The 18,531-nt window shown below is 45.9% G+C and overlaps 1 protein-coding gene across 1 annotated transcript in view; it reads right to left on the bottom strand.

Annotated features, from left to right (window-relative positions):
* The window catches only part of ACSF2 (acyl-CoA synthetase family member 2), a 92,233-nt gene extending 73,702 nt beyond the window's left edge, over positions 1 to 18,531 (bottom strand). The window contains exon 1 of the mRNA XM_070739989.1: positions 18,282 to 18,531. Coding sequence (XP_070596090.1) covers positions 18,282 to 18,382 — 101 coding nt within the window. The 5' untranslated portion in view covers positions 18,383 to 18,531. The remainder of the gene's footprint in view (positions 1 to 18,281) is intronic.

Raw genomic sequence — 18,531 nt, 5'->3', positions numbered from 1 at the left:
AAGGAGGCCCAAAAATGCCTGCAACTCATTCTTATCTCGTGGCTCTGGGGCTTCTCTAATTGCTCTCAGCTTCTCTGTTGTGGGGTGGATACCTTCCTTATCTATTTTATATCCTAGGAATTCTATACTGTTGGTTCCCCAGACACATTTATCAGGCTTGATTCTTAACCCTTTGTCCTGTAACCTCTTAAGTACTTCCCTTATTCTTTTGTTTACTTGTTCCTGGTTTTCCCCTGCAATTAAGATGTCATCAAAGTATGGAATGGCCCCATTTACCCCTGACAATAGGCGTTCCATAATGCTCTGGAATATTCCTGGGGCTATGCTTACCCCAAACTGTAACCTCGTGCATTTGAAAGCCCCCCTGTGCGTTACAATTGTTTGAGCGTTTGCTGTTTGTTCATCGACCGGAAGTTGCTGGTAAGCTTGCGCCAGGTCGATCTTTGCGAACCTTTTTCCCTCCCCCAGGGAGTGTAGTAGTTGTTGCACAACCGGGATGGGGTAGGGGTGGTGTTGGAGTGCCCTGTTTAGGGTCGATTTGTAATCAGCGCAAACTCTTAAAGAGCCATCTGGCTTCAGAGGGGTAACTATGGGAGTTTCCCATGGCCCCTGTTCCACAGGGACCAAAATACCTTGGCTAATGAGTTTGTCCAGCTGTATGTCTAGTTTGGGGAGGAGCGGCAGGGGGACCCTGCGAGGTTTTAGTCTGATCGGTGGGACCTTGGGGTCAATAGAGAAAGATATAGGGGGCCCCTTATACAATCCCAGTGTGGGGCTGAACACTTCAGGGAACTCTTTCACAAAGTTAGGCATATCATAACAGTTTACATTACACACACCCGAAATCTCGATCCCCAGTGGTTCCATCCATGCTAAACCCAGAAGAGAGTGCTTGGCCCCTGTTACAATAAGCATGGGAAGGGTACATTTAACATTCTTGAATGCGATAGGTACATTTGCTGTTCCCAAGACCGAGATTACTCCCCCCTGAAAGTCTCTAATCACCAAAGAGGTTTGATTTAGGTCAGCCTTAGATACATTAGGCATATACAGTTTAAATTTCTCCCAGGGCATGATGGTATATCTAGAGCCCGTATCCAGCTCCATTGAGCAAGGTTGGTTATTGAGTAACAGTGATATAACAATTTTAGCCCCTTTTTTGGTTGCCGTGTTATTCACGGAAAATTGAGAGTTACCTCTATAGTAGTCGCGGTTAGCGGTTGAGTAGTTCCTTTGACCCGCGTTGCGGAATGGTCTCCTTTCTCGCGCTTGGGGGGTCTGGTTTTGAGGTCGCTGGTATTGTGGTGTGGCAAATGTTTCCTCTGGCGCTGTTGCTCTGCATGCGATGGCGATGTGGCCTCTCCGGTTGCAACGGCGGCATGTAGCGTCTCGGAAGGGGCATCGATGGCGCTGGTGATTTCCCCGGCAGCCCGCGCAGGGGGCTGGGTGAGTAGCTCTCAGGTGTCTCGGCTGGTCTTGCACCAGGAGGCAGTTGTCTCCGCTGGGAATTTGTTGGCTGTTGTCTGTTTCCACGGCGCTGGGAGACGCGGAGTCGATTTTTGCAATGAGTTCTCGCCTCCCGTGCTCTTTCAATTCTCTCGCCGCTGCGTCGGCTGCTTCTGCGGTTTGCGCCAGTTTAATCACGGTTTGTAGGCTCGGCTTCTTCGATGAGGAGTTTATTTCTCACCGTGCTGCTTTTCATGCCGAAAACCAAGGCGTCGGTGAGGCGAGCTTCCGGGTCTTTAAACTTGCATTGAGCAAGTACCGTTCGAAGCCGCGTTGTAAACTGGCTGATCGACTCGGTTTCCCTCTGAGCCATCATGTGGAATTGATGCCGAAAGACCATGGCTGGTTTGGTCGGCTTGAAATGGCTCGCCAGTTTTTGTTGTAGGACGTCCCACGCTGTGGCTCTTGCTTGTTCCGGTTCGGTGAGAGTTTGGGCAAGTCTACGGATTTCTGCGCCGCAGTAGTTTAGGAAAATAGCCCGTCTGCGATCGGCTTCGGCGTCCTGCATTCCCGCCGCCTCGAGGAAGATCTCGAAGGTGGCCATGTACTCGTCCCATGTCGATTTCTCGGGATCGAAGAGTTCCGGAGCCTGGCCGATCTGGATTTTGTCCATGTTGCACGCGAAGTTTCTTCCGTCCGTTCGTCGCCAGTGAAGTAGACCCAGAGACAGGGTTTTGAGCAATCGGTACTTTTATTCAGCTCAGAGAACAAGTGACAGCTCAGCAAGGTAAAGTGACAATTCAGCGAGTACCGACTGACTCTGCCTGGAGAAACCGCTCCTTTTATATATTTGCGGTTCCCGCCAAAGCTAGAGCCGGCCGCGTCTGAGCCAATCAGGAGCGACTTCCTGCTTGGGCTCAGACAGCGCTGAAAGAGGAACAAACTATTTACAGAGTTACAAGGTAGCCATTACAGGATACAACACCTACTATGTGTTCTTACATGGTACACAAGCAAGACCGTTCAAGAGATATCGCTTAAAACAGTGTTTCTCCACCTTGGGAATTTTAAAATCTATAACTTCAATTGCCAGAATACCTCAGCCAGAAAGGCTAGCTGAGGAATTCTGGGGATTAAAGTATAAATATATTTCAAGGTTGTTATACACTTGCTTAGAAATTATTTAAAAGTTATGGAAATGAGAAGAAAATTACGATGGCGTAAAGCTGTATTAATGGAATTATATTTTACTACTACTACTACTACTACTAATAATAATAATAATAATTTATTAGATTTGTATGCCACCCCTCTCCGCAGACTCGGGGCGGCTCACAACAATAATAATAACAATGTGACAATGTAAGAAATCTAATATTTAAAAGAAAGCATCTAAAAACCGATCATTTAAAAACCATACAACAGAAGCATACCATACATAAAACTATATATGTGATGTACATGTTTGTTTTGTATGTAGTATTATTTGTTGGTTTTATTGTTGTTTTTTTAAATTGGAAAATGTCACTAAAAATATTTTTTTTAAAAAAGAAGTTACCAGTGAAGAATCCATTCTAATAGAAGTTTGTGATTTGAAAAGAAGTAGGAAACTACTGTGGAAAAACAAATATGGAAAACTCAATGAAACGTGGCAATTGCATAATAAAACTCTTATCAGACTCTAAATGCAACAGGTGACAGCAATTGTTCTCAGGAAATGTCTTCAATTTGTATGGGCTAAAGGGAAATCTGTGAAGTAGCTAAAAGGAATTGATGCTTGCAAAGAAAGGTAAGGTTTTTACAAGTTATATAAATGAAAGCCGTTAATTATGGCATGCCTGCATCTAATCTACTATGTGGAATATCATAAACAACATGTCTTCTCTGCCTCTGTTTCATGTGACTCAACAATTATCTCAGTCTCACATTCTTTGTGTGTGAGATACTACACAAAGCATAAATTCAGAAAAGGGTCAAAGAATAGTACTAAACAAAATGCACATTGCATATTCAGTAAATACCAAAATTGGAGAATCTGGAATTTATTACAGTACTATACATTGCTGTATAGATTCATAATTGTTTGTTTTGCAATTGTTTTAGAGATTCAAACAGATATAAGCTTCTTCTTTCTTTCCTTAAATCTTTTTGTCTAAGTTTCCACAAGAATTCTGTTCTAAATTCATGGCCAAATGTAGAAGAAATGCCACATTCTAAAAAGTAATTCTAGTAATTAATTCAATATTACAAAGCAAATGATGGAAATTGCAAATAGTATCTTTATTTCAAAAATTTTAATGTTAATTTTTTCACATATTTTTAGAAAATGCTGTTTCATAATATTTTATATATAATTAAATAGAAAATAGAAAACTCCCCAATCTAATGTCATATATGATGAACAGAAAATTTCTAGCAAAGATATTAGATATTGGTAAACAATGGAAATATGAGACCATAACTCATGTGGACAGATGACATAATATGATCTAGTAGCATCTATAGCCTGGCTTAAATTTTGTTGCAGGACACAGTTTAATAATCCATTATTATTTGACAAGGAATGGTGAAATTTTATTGTTGTTATAAGGGACAAGAATTTTGGCAACATTTTGTATAAAAAATTATGGACACTTTAAAATTACTTTTTTTCAGCTTCATGTACACTTTTGAAATGTACATATCAAATAAAATTAATATACATTTAAAACACAAAATATCCTTGGATTAATAGACATGATGTACAGTATCTGCTACAACTATGTTGCACAATCTTCTGGAGTGTCTTTATATCCCCCCTCCCCCTTCAATATTGTATCTCAGGGAACAGAGAAGAAAATTTAAGGAGAAAAACATTTGTGTCTGTCTCTATTTGAGTGGGATGCTTGTTAACTACATATTTATTTATTTAAAACATTTATATAGTCATTCATCTAATACCAAACAGTGGGTGGCTCCCAAGATGGGACAACTAAATAGTGTTTTGCAATCCCACAAAACATGATTGAACAAGAAGTTAAGAGGGAACATGACACCCCTGCTGAATTGGGAAAGAATCCAGCGAGGAAAGGCAGTGCTGCTCTTTCCAGTCGATTATAGCACAGCAAAGGAATTGAATATCTTACAAAGCATTTCTCAGAAACCTGGTCTGGGCTGAGCTCAAAGAAAGTAATATAAAATTGTGCCGGACTCTTGCTCTCTCCCTGCTTATTAGTTTACATTTTTGGTTTACATGCAGTGAAAAAGATTGCTTCAGCTTCAATTAAAGCTTAACAACGTTGGAAGATTTTATGTTCTTAAAACCTGCCCCAAGCAATAAATGTAAGGCAGAAGCATAACTTTGATACCATACAGTATAGTATCCTGTATATAGTACACAGTATCTTTCTTGGAAAAAGGAGGCTGCTCCGTTTCTGTCTTTATGAAACTCATATCCTTTGAAAGAGTGGTTTAAGATGTACAAAGGCTGAATACAGTGGTACCTCGAGATACGAGTTTAATTCGTTCCGGACCTGGGCTCTTAAGTCGAGCAGCTCTTATCTCGAACGACTTTTCCCCATAGGAATTAATGTAAATAATTTTAATTGGTTCCAGCCCTCAAAAAACTCACAAAGTTAGTCTAAATTATGCAGAAAGACATGTTTTTAATGAAGAAATGTACATGTACATATAAATGAATAATGAAGTTTCTTTCACTTAACTTGTAAACTTTCTTAAACTTTTAAATTTACATATGTTCAACTTCTCTGCCACCCAATCCTGTAGGACAGAGGTCCCCAACCCTTTTTGCACCAGGGACCGGCTTTAAGCGATCAAGAGAGGAATGGGTGAATGAATGGACGGAGGGTGGGAAGGAAGGAAGGAAAGAGGGAAGGGACAGGAACAGAGGAAGGAAGCAAGGAAACTTATGAAAGGGGAGAGTAAGAGAGGAATGAGTGAAGGGAGGGAGGGAGGGAAGAAGGTGGGAAGGAGAAAGAAAAGAAGAAATAGAGGAAGGGAAGGTAAAAGAGAGAAAGAAAAAGAGCAAGAAAGAAAGCTGCAAGCACCCCCCCGAGCCCCCCAGGCCAGCTGCAACCTTTTAAAACACGCGCGCCGCTTCGCAGCTGTCTCCTGAAGCCGAACGCAGAAGTTAGCGTTTGGCTTCAGGAGACAGCTCCTTGGCGCTTGTATCTCGAATTTGGGCTTGTAAGTAGAACAAAAATATCTCTCCCCTCCCAGCTCTTATCTCGAGTTGCTCTTAAGTAGAGCAGCTCTTATGTCGGGGTACCACTGTACTACTTAAATAACTAAAACATACATCTAGTGAGAAATTGCCCCTCTATCGATCATTTATTTATTTATTTATTCAATTTTTATGCCGCCCTTCTCCTTAGACTCAGGGCGGCTTACAACATGTTAGCAATAGCACTTTTTTTTAACAGAGCCAGAATAAATAGATGAAGTGGACAAGGCCATTGGAGCTGTGAGTTCCGCCACCTGTTTACTGGATCCGTGTCCCTCCTGGTTGGTTTCGGCCAGCAGGGAGGTGACACGGAGCTGGGCCCAGGAGATTACCAACGCTTCCTTGGGGAGGGGAGTTTTTCCATCACTCTATAAAGAAGCGCTTGTGCGCCCCCTCCTCAAGAAGCCCTCCCTGGACCCAGCCGTGCTTAATAACTACCGTCCAGTCTCCAACCTTCCCTTTATGGGGAAGGTTGTTGAGAAGGTGGTGGCACTCCAGCTCCAGCGGTCCTTGGAAGAAGCCGATTATCTAGGTCCCCGGCAGTCGGGTTTCAGGCCCGGTTACAGCACGGAAACCGCTTTGGTCGCATTGATGGATGATCTCTGGCGGGCCCGGGACAGGGGTTTATCCTCTGTCCTGGTGCTCCTTCACCTCTCAGCGGCTTTCGATACCATCGACCATGGTATCCTTCTGCGCCGACTGGAGGGGTTGGGAGTGGGAGGCACTGTTCTCCAGTGGTTCTCCTCCTACCTCTCCGGTCGGTCGCAGTCGGTGTTAGTGGGGGGTCAGAGGTCGGCTCCGAGGTTTCTCCCTTGTGGGGTGCCTCAGGGGTCGGTCCTCTCCCCCCTGCTATTCAATATCTACATGAAACCGCTGGGCGAGATCATCCAAGGACATGGGGTGAGGTATCATCAATATGCCGATGATACCCAGCTTTACATCTCCACCCCATGCCCAGTCAACGAAGCGGTGGAAGTGATGTGCCGGTGCCTGGAGGCTGTTGGGGCCTGGATGGGTGTCAACAGACTCAAGCTCAACCCGGATAAGACGGAGTGGCTGTGGGTTTTGCCTCCCAAGGACAATCCCATCTGTCCGTCCATTACCCTGGGGGGGGAATTACTGACCCCCTCAGAGAGGGTCCGCAACTTGGGCGTCCTCCTCGATCCACAGCTCACATTAGAACAACATCTTTCAGCTGTGGCGAGGGGGGCGTTTGCCCAGGTTCGCCTGGTGCACCAGTTGCGGCCCTATCTGGACCGGGACTCATTGCTCACAGTCACTCATGCCCTCATCACCTCGAGGTTCGACTACTGTAATGCTCTCTACATGGGGCTACCTTTGAAAAGTGTTCGGAAACTTCAGATCGTGCAGAATGCAGCTGCGAGAGCAGTCATGGGCTTACCTAGGTATGCCCATATTTCACCATCACTCCGCAGTCTGCATTGGCTGCCGATCGGTTTCCGGTCACAATTCAAAGTGTTGGTTATGACCTTTAAAGCCCTTCATGGCATTGGACCAGAATATCTCCGAGACCGCCTCCTGCCGCACGAATCCCAGCGACCGATTAGGTCCCACAGAGTGGGCCTTCTCCGGGTCCCGTCAACTAAACAATGTCGGTTGGCGGGCCCCAGGGGAAGAGCCTTCTCTGTGGCGGCACCGGCCCTCTGGAACCAACTCCACCCAGAGATTAGGACTGCCCCTACTCTTCCTGCCTTCCGTAAGCTCCTTAAAACCCACCTTTGCCGTCAGGCATGGGGGAACTGAAACATCTCCCCCCGGGCATGTCTAATTTATGCATGGTACGCCTGTGTGTGCGTCTGTTAGTATATGGGTTTTTTTAAATATTTAATATTTTAAAATTTGTCTGTTTACTTATGATTTGTTTCTACATGTTGTGAGCCGCCCCGAGTCTTCGGAGAGGGGCGGCATACAAATCTAAGTAATAAATAAATAAATAAATAAATATTGCTCCCACAATCCTAGTCCTCATTTTACCCATCTTGGAAGGATGGAAGACTGAGTCAACCTTGAGCCGGTGATGAGATTTAAACCGCTGACCTACAGATCTACAGTTAGCTTCAGTGGACTGATTCTACCTGCTGCGCCACCCCGGCTCTTATGGTCAAACATTATGGTCAAAAATTAAAGAAATGAATAAAATGTTAAGGAGCATTGTTTATTTTACTTGATGACTAGGATCACCTATAAGCAATGATCTAATCTTATCAAATATCTTATTAATCAGACATTCATAAATTTAGATGACATAACCAGGCAAATCCTCATTTGGTATTCCCACCCTTCTTCTCTCTCTATGAAATCCAAAATCTCCCCCTAGTGGCAGACCAGTCTACTGCATTTGCCTCAAGCTTCACGAGGGGAGGAAATGAACACTGGTGTTTGCTAGATTCTGTTTAAAAATAGCATACTTGTTTCTTTTGGCTAGATGTAATAAGTAATGTTTTAAATACTTGACTTTTAGGTGATAATAATAAATTTATCTACTCATTGGAGCAAAGTGCCACCATAAACTTTAGGAATTCTTTCATTCTAAAGCTGAATTCTTTAGTCTACTTTAAGTAAAACTTTCAGAAACATCTTCCATAGCATATAAACTAGCAGCACCAAAACTTGGCAACTTTAAGACTTGTGAATTTCAACTCCCAGAACTCTCCATCCAGCTATGCTGGCTGGAGAATTCTGGGAATTAAAGTCCACAAGTCTTAAAGTTGCCAAGTTCGAAGAGATCTGATGTAAACCTTCTAGATTCATTTTATGAAGTTTGTAAATTTTATTTAGTGGTGCCTATAATATTAGAAGAATTGGGTATTCCTAACCCAGTACCAAGCTGCACTGTTGAAAATATATATGTTAGATTTCAGATGGGTAATCCTCAACTTACAACCAAAATTGAGACCAGAATTTTTTTTGCGAAGCAACAGAAGTTGCTTAGTGAGCCATGCCCAATTTTATGACTTTATTTTGCCACAGTTGTTAAGCAAATTCCCCCAAAATAGGCCATCCCCCCCAAAATAAGCCCTCCTCTGAAACTAAGCCCTCCCCCAAAATATTTAACCGCATGCGCAGCCAGTCCCTAACATTTCCTCTGGTTAGGGTTAGGGAGATAGAGCTAGAAATCAGGTAAGAAGGAAAAAGAAGCCCCATCTTGCTTGAAACGCCCCCAAATAATAAGACCTCCTCAAAATATGGCCAAGTACGTATTTCGGGATTCAAAAAAAAAAAGACAGGGTCTTATTTTGGGGAAAACATGGTATTGCACCTGAAATGTCAAACAGCAACTTCAGTTACAGTGTTCCCGCAAGAAGGCGGCTTTGCTGCGCTCGCTACGGTGGCGGGCGGCAGTAAGGCTCAGCTTCAATTGGAGCGTACCAACGCTCTGAGAATTAAAGGGGTGGGATTGGAAGGCTGGGGCGGAAACAGAGCTTTTATTTAAAGAAGCAGGACGGCTGAGGTGGAGGGGGGGAGGAGAGTTAAAACGCACAGTATTGTACATCGGGCAGCCCCAGAAAACCCTTGGTGTGCAAAAAAATCACGGAGTATTTTTTTAATAATATTCTTTGAAAAACCGTGGTATAGACTGTTCGTGAAGTTCGGACCTGCGAAAATCGAGGGAACACTGTATTGCTTCTTTTATCATCCACTAGCTGATATGTATAATTTTGTCTCCTGCTTTATTAGAAACTGATTCTGTTCTATTTGGTCCACCTCATGGCATTCTTGAATCTATCTGAATAAATACATTTGTTGCCAAATACATGTTCTCCTACTTTCTTACCTCATATAAAAAGACATTTAGTATCCCTTCACTATTAGGCCCAAAGCAGATACTGGAAAGTCGATACAGTGATCCCTCGAGTTTCGCGATCTCGAGCTTCGCGAAACGCTATATCGCGAGTTTTCTACCCGGAAGTAACACCACCATCTGCACGCATGCGTAGATGGTGGAGTTTGCATTACCGCCGGGCAGATCAGCTGCTAGGCGGCCAAAGGAACCTTCCCTGGGTCTTCCCGCCGGCATGGGAGGCTTCCTAGCACCCCCCCGAACCCCCAACCCGGGTTTGGGGGGGTGCTAGGAAGCCCCCCATGCCGGGGGAGACCTTTTAAAACACCCGTGCCGCTTCCCAGCTGAGTCCTGAAGCCAAGCGCAGAAGTTCCAAAGGCGCTTGGCTTCAGGACTCAGCTGGGAAGGGCGCGGCTGTTTGAAAAGGTGGCAGTCGGCCTGGGGGGCTTCCCAGTACCCCCCCCCAACCCTGTCTCCTGCCGCCGGTTTAGCCAGGAGAGGAGCGGCAAAGTGACTTGGAGGAATGGGAAACTCAAACCGCCCAGTTTCAGCTTTCCATTCCTCCACGTCACTTCGCCGCTCCTTCTGGCTGGTGGGGGGGGGGAGTTAGGAAGGTTCTACTTCTCCCCCCCAGCCAAAAACTCAAAGCCTGTCTCCTGCCACACAGTTTAGCCAGGAGAGCAGCGGCGAAGTGACTTGAAGGAATGGGAAACTCAAACCGCCCGGTTTCAGCTTTCCATTCCTCCACGTCACTTTGCCGGGGGAGTCTGGGAGGGAAGATGACGCGCCGGCAGCACAGGGGCGAGGGGTGGGAGGCAAAGCTCTGCGGGTACAGCCCCTTTCGGCCAAGCCTCCCCCCCCCCCGCCAAGCAGCCAGGGAAGCCGAGCCGGGCGTGACGGCGGCGGCGCTGCTGCTCCGGTCGCCCGATCGTGTCCTGCCTCCTGCGCCGATGTTCCACGCCCGGCTCGGCTTCCCTGGCTCCGTGGCCGGGGAGGCTTGGCTGAAAGTGGCTGGAGCCGCAGAGCTTTGCCTCCCCCCCCCCCCCGTGTGCCGCCCGCGCGTCATCTTCCCTCCCAGACAAAAAGGCCACCCTTCGGCTCTGCAGTTCCAGCCCCTTTCGGCCGAGCCCACCCGGCCAAGGAGCCAGGGAAGCCGAGCCGGGCGTGGCGGCGGCGGCTTCCTTCGGGGGCAACGCCAGCAAGAGGGTCTTCGCCCTCTTGCTGGCGTGCGTGGGCGGTGGGGAAGACCCTCAGCTGCTAGGCGGCCCAAGGAATCTCCCATGGGTCTTCCCCACCGCCCACGCACGCCAGCAAGAGGGGGAAGACCCTCTTGCTGGCGTTGCCCCCAAGGAAGCCGCCGCCACCACCGCTTCTTCTTCCTTGCGCCCCCGCTGCCTCTCCGCTCTCTTGGGTGGCGGAGCGAAGGAAAACAAAAAGTTTCCCTTTCTGCAGCTCCTGCCTCCCGCCCACCCAAGACAATAAGAGCGGAAGAAGACCCTCTTCTCCAACACGCCCCGAGGAAAGCGGGGGGAAGGGAGGAGAGAGAAGGAAGCCAGGCACGAAGAGTGTCCCTCTTGCTGGCGTGCGTGGGCGGTGGGGAAGACCCTCAGCTGCTAGGCGGCCCAAGGAATCTCCCATGGGTCTTCCCCACCGCCCACGCACGCCAGCAAGAGGGGGAAGACCTCTCCTCCCTTCCCCCCGCTTTCCTCCGGGCGTGTTGGAGAAGAGGGTCTTCTTCCGCTCTTATTGTCTTGGGTGGGCGGGAGGCAGGAGCTGCAGAAAGGGAAACTTTTTGTTTTCCTTCGCTCCGCCACCCAAGAGAGCGGAGAGGCAGCGGGGGCGCAAGGAAGAAGAAGCGGTGGTGGCGGCGGCTTCCTTCGGGGGCAACGCCAGCAAGAGGGAAGATGACGCGCGGGCGGCACAGGGGGGGGGAGGCAAAGCTCTGCGGCTCCAGCCACTTTCAGCCAAGCCTCCCCGGCCACGCAGCCAGGGAAGCCGAGCCGGGCGTGACGGCGGCGGCGCTGCTGCTCCGGTCGCCCGATCGTGTCCTGCCTCCTGCGCCGATGTTCCACGCCCGGCTCGGCTTCCCTGGCTCCGTGGCCGGGGAGGCTTGGCTGAAAGTGGCTGGAGCCGCAGAGCTTTGCCTCCCCCCCCTGTGCCGCCCGCGCGTCATCTTCCCTCTTGCTGGCGTTGCCCCCGAAGGAAGCCGCCGCCACCACCGCTTCTTCTTCCTTGCGCCCCCGCTGCCTCTCCGCTCTCTTGGGTGGCGGAGCGAAGGAAAACAAAAAGTTTCCCTTTCTGCAGCTCCTGCCTCCCGCCCACCCAAGACAATAAGAGCGGAAGAAGACCCTCTTCTCCAACACGCCCGGAGGAAAGCGGGGGGAAGGGAGGAGAGAGAAGGAAGCCAGGCACGAAGAGTGTCCATGAGGGGGAAGAGACCCCCGCGCCGGGCAGGCCCACCGAAGCGGGAAGAGGGGGCGTGCGCCCGGGCCTGGCTAGAGCGCTTGATCTGCGGGCGCCTTAAAAGGGGGTGTGGACTCCTGGGAGACCTTGGCGGTGGAAGGGGACACACTCGAAGCCTCAGCCGCCTGTCATAAGCGTCCTCTGAGGGAAAAAGAAAGAGTCCGAGCTTGCCGTCCGGAAACGTTGAAGCGCCCTCACAAGCAAGAGGGGGAAGACCCATGGAAGGTTCCTTGGGCCGCCTAGCAGCTGATCTGCTCGGCAGCGCAGGCTGCTGCTGCGCTGCCGAGCAGATCAGCTGCTAGGCGGCCCAAGGAATCTTTCATGGGTCTTCCCCTCTTGCTGGCGAGGTGAGCGGGCGGGCAGCGGACAAGTGGCGGGCAGCGGGCTGGCGGTGCGGAAGTAAAAACACCATGGAAAAGTGGCACGCATGCGCAGATGGTGTTTTTACTTCCGCACCGCTATATCGCGAAATTTCGATTATCGCAAGGGGTCCTGGAACGGAACCCTCGCGATAATCGAGGGACTACTGTATTCACATTTTCTCCCAGTTTGGGATCTTGATTGCAAGCAACTAGGAACTGGCAGTACTTTGACTTGGCACAGTAACCGAATTTTTAAACTGAAGAGGCCCAAGGAAAGTTGCATATAGATGATGACAACATGGATGAAAAAGGAATCTGTTATTTCCAAAGAAATGTGCATTTCACTAAATGTTCTCCTATTTTTCTTAATTTGTAAAGTGTATAGAAATCGACGGGTATTCTCAAGAGAAAGTAAAAACTGCAGTTATAAAGATGCTGAAAAAAGATTTTTAATAGATGCAAAAGGCTGGACTGACTGATATTGCTTCCTAAATGTACAGAATACCATCCTTCTTTTGCTATAGAGCTGATTTTAGATGGTAATTTATTGAATATGTTATATAGACAGTTGACACATTCAGATAGCTCTATGTCTAATTTGCAAGAGGGTCTTTGTTATATAGAAAATTAAATTCTTTGGAAATGGGACGGCAACTTGTAGCAGAACTACCAAATGTGGCTTTGATAAAACATTACATAATCTTTGTAGTAGATTTTTGTTACTCATGTGTTACTTCACTATGATGTATTACTTCCAGCCATGGTGGTGCAGTGATTAGAATGTAGTATTGCAGGCTAGCTCTGCCATCTATCAGTAGTTCGATCCTAACTAGCTCAGGATTGACTCAAACTTCCATCCTTCCATCTATTATGGCTGGAGAATTCTGGGAGTTGAAGTCCATAAGTCTTAAAGTTGTCAAGTTTGGGGACCCCTGACCTAGATTGTTGGGAGCAATATGCTGACTCTGTAAAGAGGGCTGTAAAGCATTATGAAGTGGTATATAAGTCTAAATGCTATTGCTATTAGCTTTTCCACAGTGCTAAAATATTTTTATGGCTTTTTAAAAGGAATATCTATCTATATAAATAAAAATGTAAATGTTTGTTTGTTCAAAATCTTAAATCTCCAAAGGTTCTTCACCGATTGCTTTGAAATTTTGACACAACATTGCATTCAAATATGCACATGTTTTTATATACCTATATTATATAGAAGTCATACCTGTGACAGGTAAAAACATAAGGTGCTTAAAACAGGACCTTCTTCACCCATTGCTTTGAAATTTTGACACAACGCTTCATTTGAATACGCATGTGCAGTTTAAATCTACACACAGATTGCTTCTCACATGGACAATTATATGTCGCATGTTCTAGAATCAGCAAACCAGACAAACCAGACTGAGCCATAGCAATGCGTGGCCGGGTATAGCTAGCATGAGAATAATAGCAAAGTATATGTTAAAAATCATTATACCACTAAACTCATATAATAGAATTATCAGGATTCCAAGTAACATACCCAGAGCAAACAAAACTCCGAGGTAGGTAGATTCCTCAAAGACTAAGTTTATTGGATAAACCATATTTGGCAGGGGCTGATGAAAACCAATTCTAAAGGTTCCTGTGGTTTTAACCTAATTAAAAGTAAGTTTTCACTTTCTCAAAACAATCAGTCACATGGTCCAATCAGGATACAGTCCAGTTGCTAGGTGACCTCAGTCCCCTCCTTCCAAGTGCCAGTTGAAACATCTTTGGTTTGGTTTTGGCTATAAACCCCAGCTATCTCTCCTCCACTCCTACCCTGTCCTTTAGCTCCAGTTGTTGTAACCCTGATGTCTCAAAATGTCCCCAGTCAGGTCAGCTTCAGGATTGACAGGAATATATATAATTGTAAATCCCATTAGCTATCTACTAGTCAAACTATGTTTGCGTGAGTTCTCCATTTTTAGTAGCAAAAGAAGTGCTTCCAAATTCTACCTAACAGATTGGGATTGAGAATAATAATAGGATGAGAATCCCTTTATTTGTGTGGACACAATGACTCAGCAGTTAAAGGAGGCAAGCTTGTTAATTCGACAGTTGACTGCCTGGATTCAAGACCTGAACATTGCGCCTTGGGATGAGCTCCTGTTACTTGCTCCAGCTCCTGCCCACCAACTTGTAGCAGTTCGAAAGCATGTAAATGCAAGTAGATAAATAGGTAGCACTTCAATGGGAAGATAATAGCCTCAATGTATAGTTATGTTGACCCCATGACCATGGAAAGGGTCTTCAGAAAACACTGGCTTCCTTGGGTAAGAAATGGAGACAAGCACCATTCCGTAGAGTCAGAAATGACTGGGCAAGGGAAACCTTTGCCTTCATCTTTATCTATCTTGTTTGTCAAATTAAATTGGCTGTCCATCTTGCCACACAATAACTCTTTGTAATTTTTATTTATTTATTCATTCATTCATTCATTCATTCATCCATCCATCCATCCATCCATCCATCCATCCATCCATTTATTTATTTATTTATTTATTTATTGGATTTGTATGCCGCCCCTCTCCGTAGACTCGGGACGGCTAACAACAGTAATAAAAAACAGCATGTAAATCCAATACTAAAACAACTAAAAAAAAACTTATTGTAAAACCAAACATACATACAAACAAACATACCATGCATAAATTGTAAAGGCCTAGGGGGAAAGAACATCTCAGTTCCCCCATGCCTGATGGCAGAGGTGGGTTTTAAGGAGCTTACGAAAGGCGAGGAGGGTGGGGGCAATTCTAATCTCCGGGGGGAGTTGGTTCCAGAGGGCCGGGGCCACCACAGAGAAGGTTCTTACCCTGGGCCCCGCCAAACGACATTGTTTAGTTGACGGGACCCAAAGAAGGCCCACTCTGTGGGACTTAACTGGTCATTGGGATTCATGCAGCAGAAGGCGGTCCCTGAGATAATCTGGTCCAGTGCCATGAAGGGCTTTATAGGTCATAACCAACACTTTGAATTGTGACCGGAAACTGATCGGCAACCAATGCAGACCGCGGAGTGTTGGTGTTACATGGGCATTTTTTGGAAAGCCCATGATAGCTCTTGCAGCTGCATTCTGCACGATCTGAAGTTTCTGAACACTTTTCAAAGGTAGCCCCATGTAGAGACCCAATTATGGTCCCTTCCTTGAAGGTTCTCTATGAGTAACCCAAATGTAATCTTCAAATATTTCATTAGACTTAGCCTCTGATAGTGATACCTATGCACCGTTTTCTTCACAGAGGCAAATACTAAAGTTGCATTTTTTTTCCTTGACAGTTTTCTGTTTCTGAACAAGTATGTTTGTGTAACGCCTATAACTTGGTTACTGTACTTTTGTGGTGGTCCAAATTGTGATGAAGAGGACGTGGATTCAGTATATTAATTAGATTATAAAACTGTGGTTCACAAAGTATGCATTAATTTGCGACCACTCCAGAGCACTGCAGCAAATTTACCAGTGTGCCAGGTGATAACAGTGAAAGCTGGAACTAGTCAGATACCACGTGAACTGCAAACTTAAGGATAATGTGTAAAAATTACTCAGGGGACCATGATCTGAGAAAGTTTAGGAATCCCTGATTCAAATAATACTTGAACTATCTCAGCTGATCTTGACACCGGTTAAATAAGCATCCTGCAATGACTTCATAAAATGTCCTTGGCTGTTTGGGCCAGAAGTCAAGTGGCATTTTGCCAGCAGTATCTTATCCTGAAGCAAATTCAGCCCAAGCAATTATCTTGCATTCCACAGCAACATGATTTTGTCACCTCATGACACTATAATTTCAAATAGCACTTTGAGAAATCAGCAGCAACCTGTTCCTAAAACATTTAGCGTGTGAAAGAAGGCAGAATTCAAGGTCATGAAGAATTTGCTGTTTCAAGCTGCCTGCCTATATAGCTATTAAAAATTGGCTGATTGCTAATGCACATGGGATTTTTAAAAGCAACATTCATTACTTGGACCATAGAAATGAAATAGGTAAAAGTATTTAAAAAGTAGAGAAGGGGAGCTGGTGGGGAGAGCGAGTGAGTGAGGGGAGGAGGCAGAGAGAGAAAAAGAGAAAGAAAGAAAGAGAGAAAGAGAGAGAGAGAGAAAGAAAGAAGGAAGGAAGAAAGAAAGGAAGGAAGGAGGAAAGAAAGAAAGAAAGAGAGAGAGAGAGAGAGAGAGAGAGACAAGAGATTTGCAGTCAGGGGAAGACTGCAAAATACATTCTTACACAGACTTACTATCTATTTATTTCTCCATTTGAATTATTTTATGTTCTCTCTTCATTATAAAATGTAGAACCACTAATCTTTCAATATTATCATCCATAATATATTAGAGACCCAATTTTAGATCGTTTTAACCACTATGAGTTGGGGATGTGGATAAAAGGGAGACAAACTTTTTGCTACACCGTAGGCAAAAATGGATAGAGATGTTCTATATCTCGGGGACTCAATTATAAGCACCAGTTTGGTTAAATATGAGTCACCCCAGTTAGGTGGCAGCCCTCAGCTAAAGTTGGCAGGTCAAAAAGTTTAAATAGAATTACAGTCCTTGAAAGGAAGATCAACAGGGCATCCTAAAATTTCACACTGGTTTGGGACGCTGGGGGAAAAAAATCCCAGAAGAGATGATAAGCTACTTTGGTACTGCTGCCAAGAGAACTACCAGGATGTTTCACTGAGGTCACCAGAACCTGAGGACAACTAGAAGAGTATATGAGTATATTCCATCCATTATTCCTTGTCTGAAGGAATATGAAAAGTGTGGCAGCAATATGAATACATACTCTAACACAGCCTATACCTTTGAGAGTCTATGTTCTGCTTCATAATGAACATAATCAACACCAATGAGCCTTGGTGGTGCAGTACTGCAAGCTGCTTCAGCTGACTGTTGGCTGTACTTCTCCAGTTCAAATCTCACCAGGCTCAAGCCTTCCAGCCTTCCATCCTTCCAAGGTGGGTAAAATGAGGACCCAGATTGTTGGGGACAATATGCTTACTCTCTGTAAACTACCTAGAGAGGGATGTAAAAGCACTGTGAAGCAGTATATTGTATAAGATTAAATGCTCTTGCTCTTGTTATAGTATCTACAGTAGGACCAACTGATACAGGGCTATAAAAGGGGCAAAGGGAATTTTCTGTAATCCTGGATGAAGTGTCATGCACTGAATTCAAACGTATTTTATTTACTGTTCTTTCCGTACACTGGGCATTTCCTAACCTGCCACTGAATTAAATGCCGATAGCTTCTTGGCAGTTGCCAGAGGTTGCCAACGCTGTCCAAATAGGTCAGGACATTCCTTCCTTTTCCTGAATAGACATCCCCTCAATACCCCAGTTTGCTTCCTCCTCCTGAAGGCTGTTTTTCACCCCCACCACAACCACAAAATAGATTTAAACTAAATGTCAACCACTCTAAACTAGACTGCAAAAAATAGGACTTCAGCAATAGAGTAATCAATGCCCAGAATGCACTACCTGACTCTTGGTTTCTACTCTTAACCCCAAAACCTTCAACTTTAGACTATCTACAATTGACCAATCCCCCTTTCTAAGAGGTCTGTAAGGAGCATGCATAAGCACATCATTGTGCCTACAGTCCCTGTCCTATTGTCTTCTATCATTACTTTTAATCCTTACTCATCTAATGTTTTATTTGTACAAATTACCATTCTATAATTGTTTGAGAAATATATAAATAAAATAAATAAAATAAAATAAACTTTTCTTGGCAATTCTATGTGAGGCTACTTGGCTGGCCATTTTCTTATATCTTCTCAGGTGCCCCCCTCCCCCTCCCAAATATACCGCTCAAAACATTCCAATAATACTTTTCCTCACATCTCTGCTCCCCTCCCCATCTCCATCTCTTTGGTCCCCTTTCCACCTGCCGCCCCGCCCTCTGCCTTTGCCCCTCAACTTCGGACTTCCCAAAGAGCTCACGGGTCACGGCCCGGCTGGTACCTGAGTCGCTGCACGCCCCGGCGGCTGCTTCGAGCCACCCCCAGGGTGGCCAAAAGCTCCCGGGCGGCTCTTCTGAGCGAGGCGGCGGTGGCGGTAGCCATGCGATCCCCTCTTTCGCGCTACTACAGGTGCAAAAGCGGTAGAAGCAGCAGTCAGATCCCCCGTGCTGACTCGGGACACTGGCGGAAGGGAAAGAGGCTGGAGCTGCAGCCGGAGCGCAGAGATAGCCTGAGGCGGGGCGGGCGAAGGG

This window comes from Erythrolamprus reginae, chromosome 2 (assembly GCF_031021105.1).
Source record: "Erythrolamprus reginae isolate rEryReg1 chromosome 2, rEryReg1.hap1, whole genome shotgun sequence".
Classification (NCBI taxonomy): Eukaryota; Metazoa; Chordata; class Lepidosauria; order Squamata; family Dipsadidae; genus Erythrolamprus; species Erythrolamprus reginae.
Note: the sequence above shows the minus strand (reverse complement) of the source record. Positions and strands in the feature narration are given on the sequence as shown.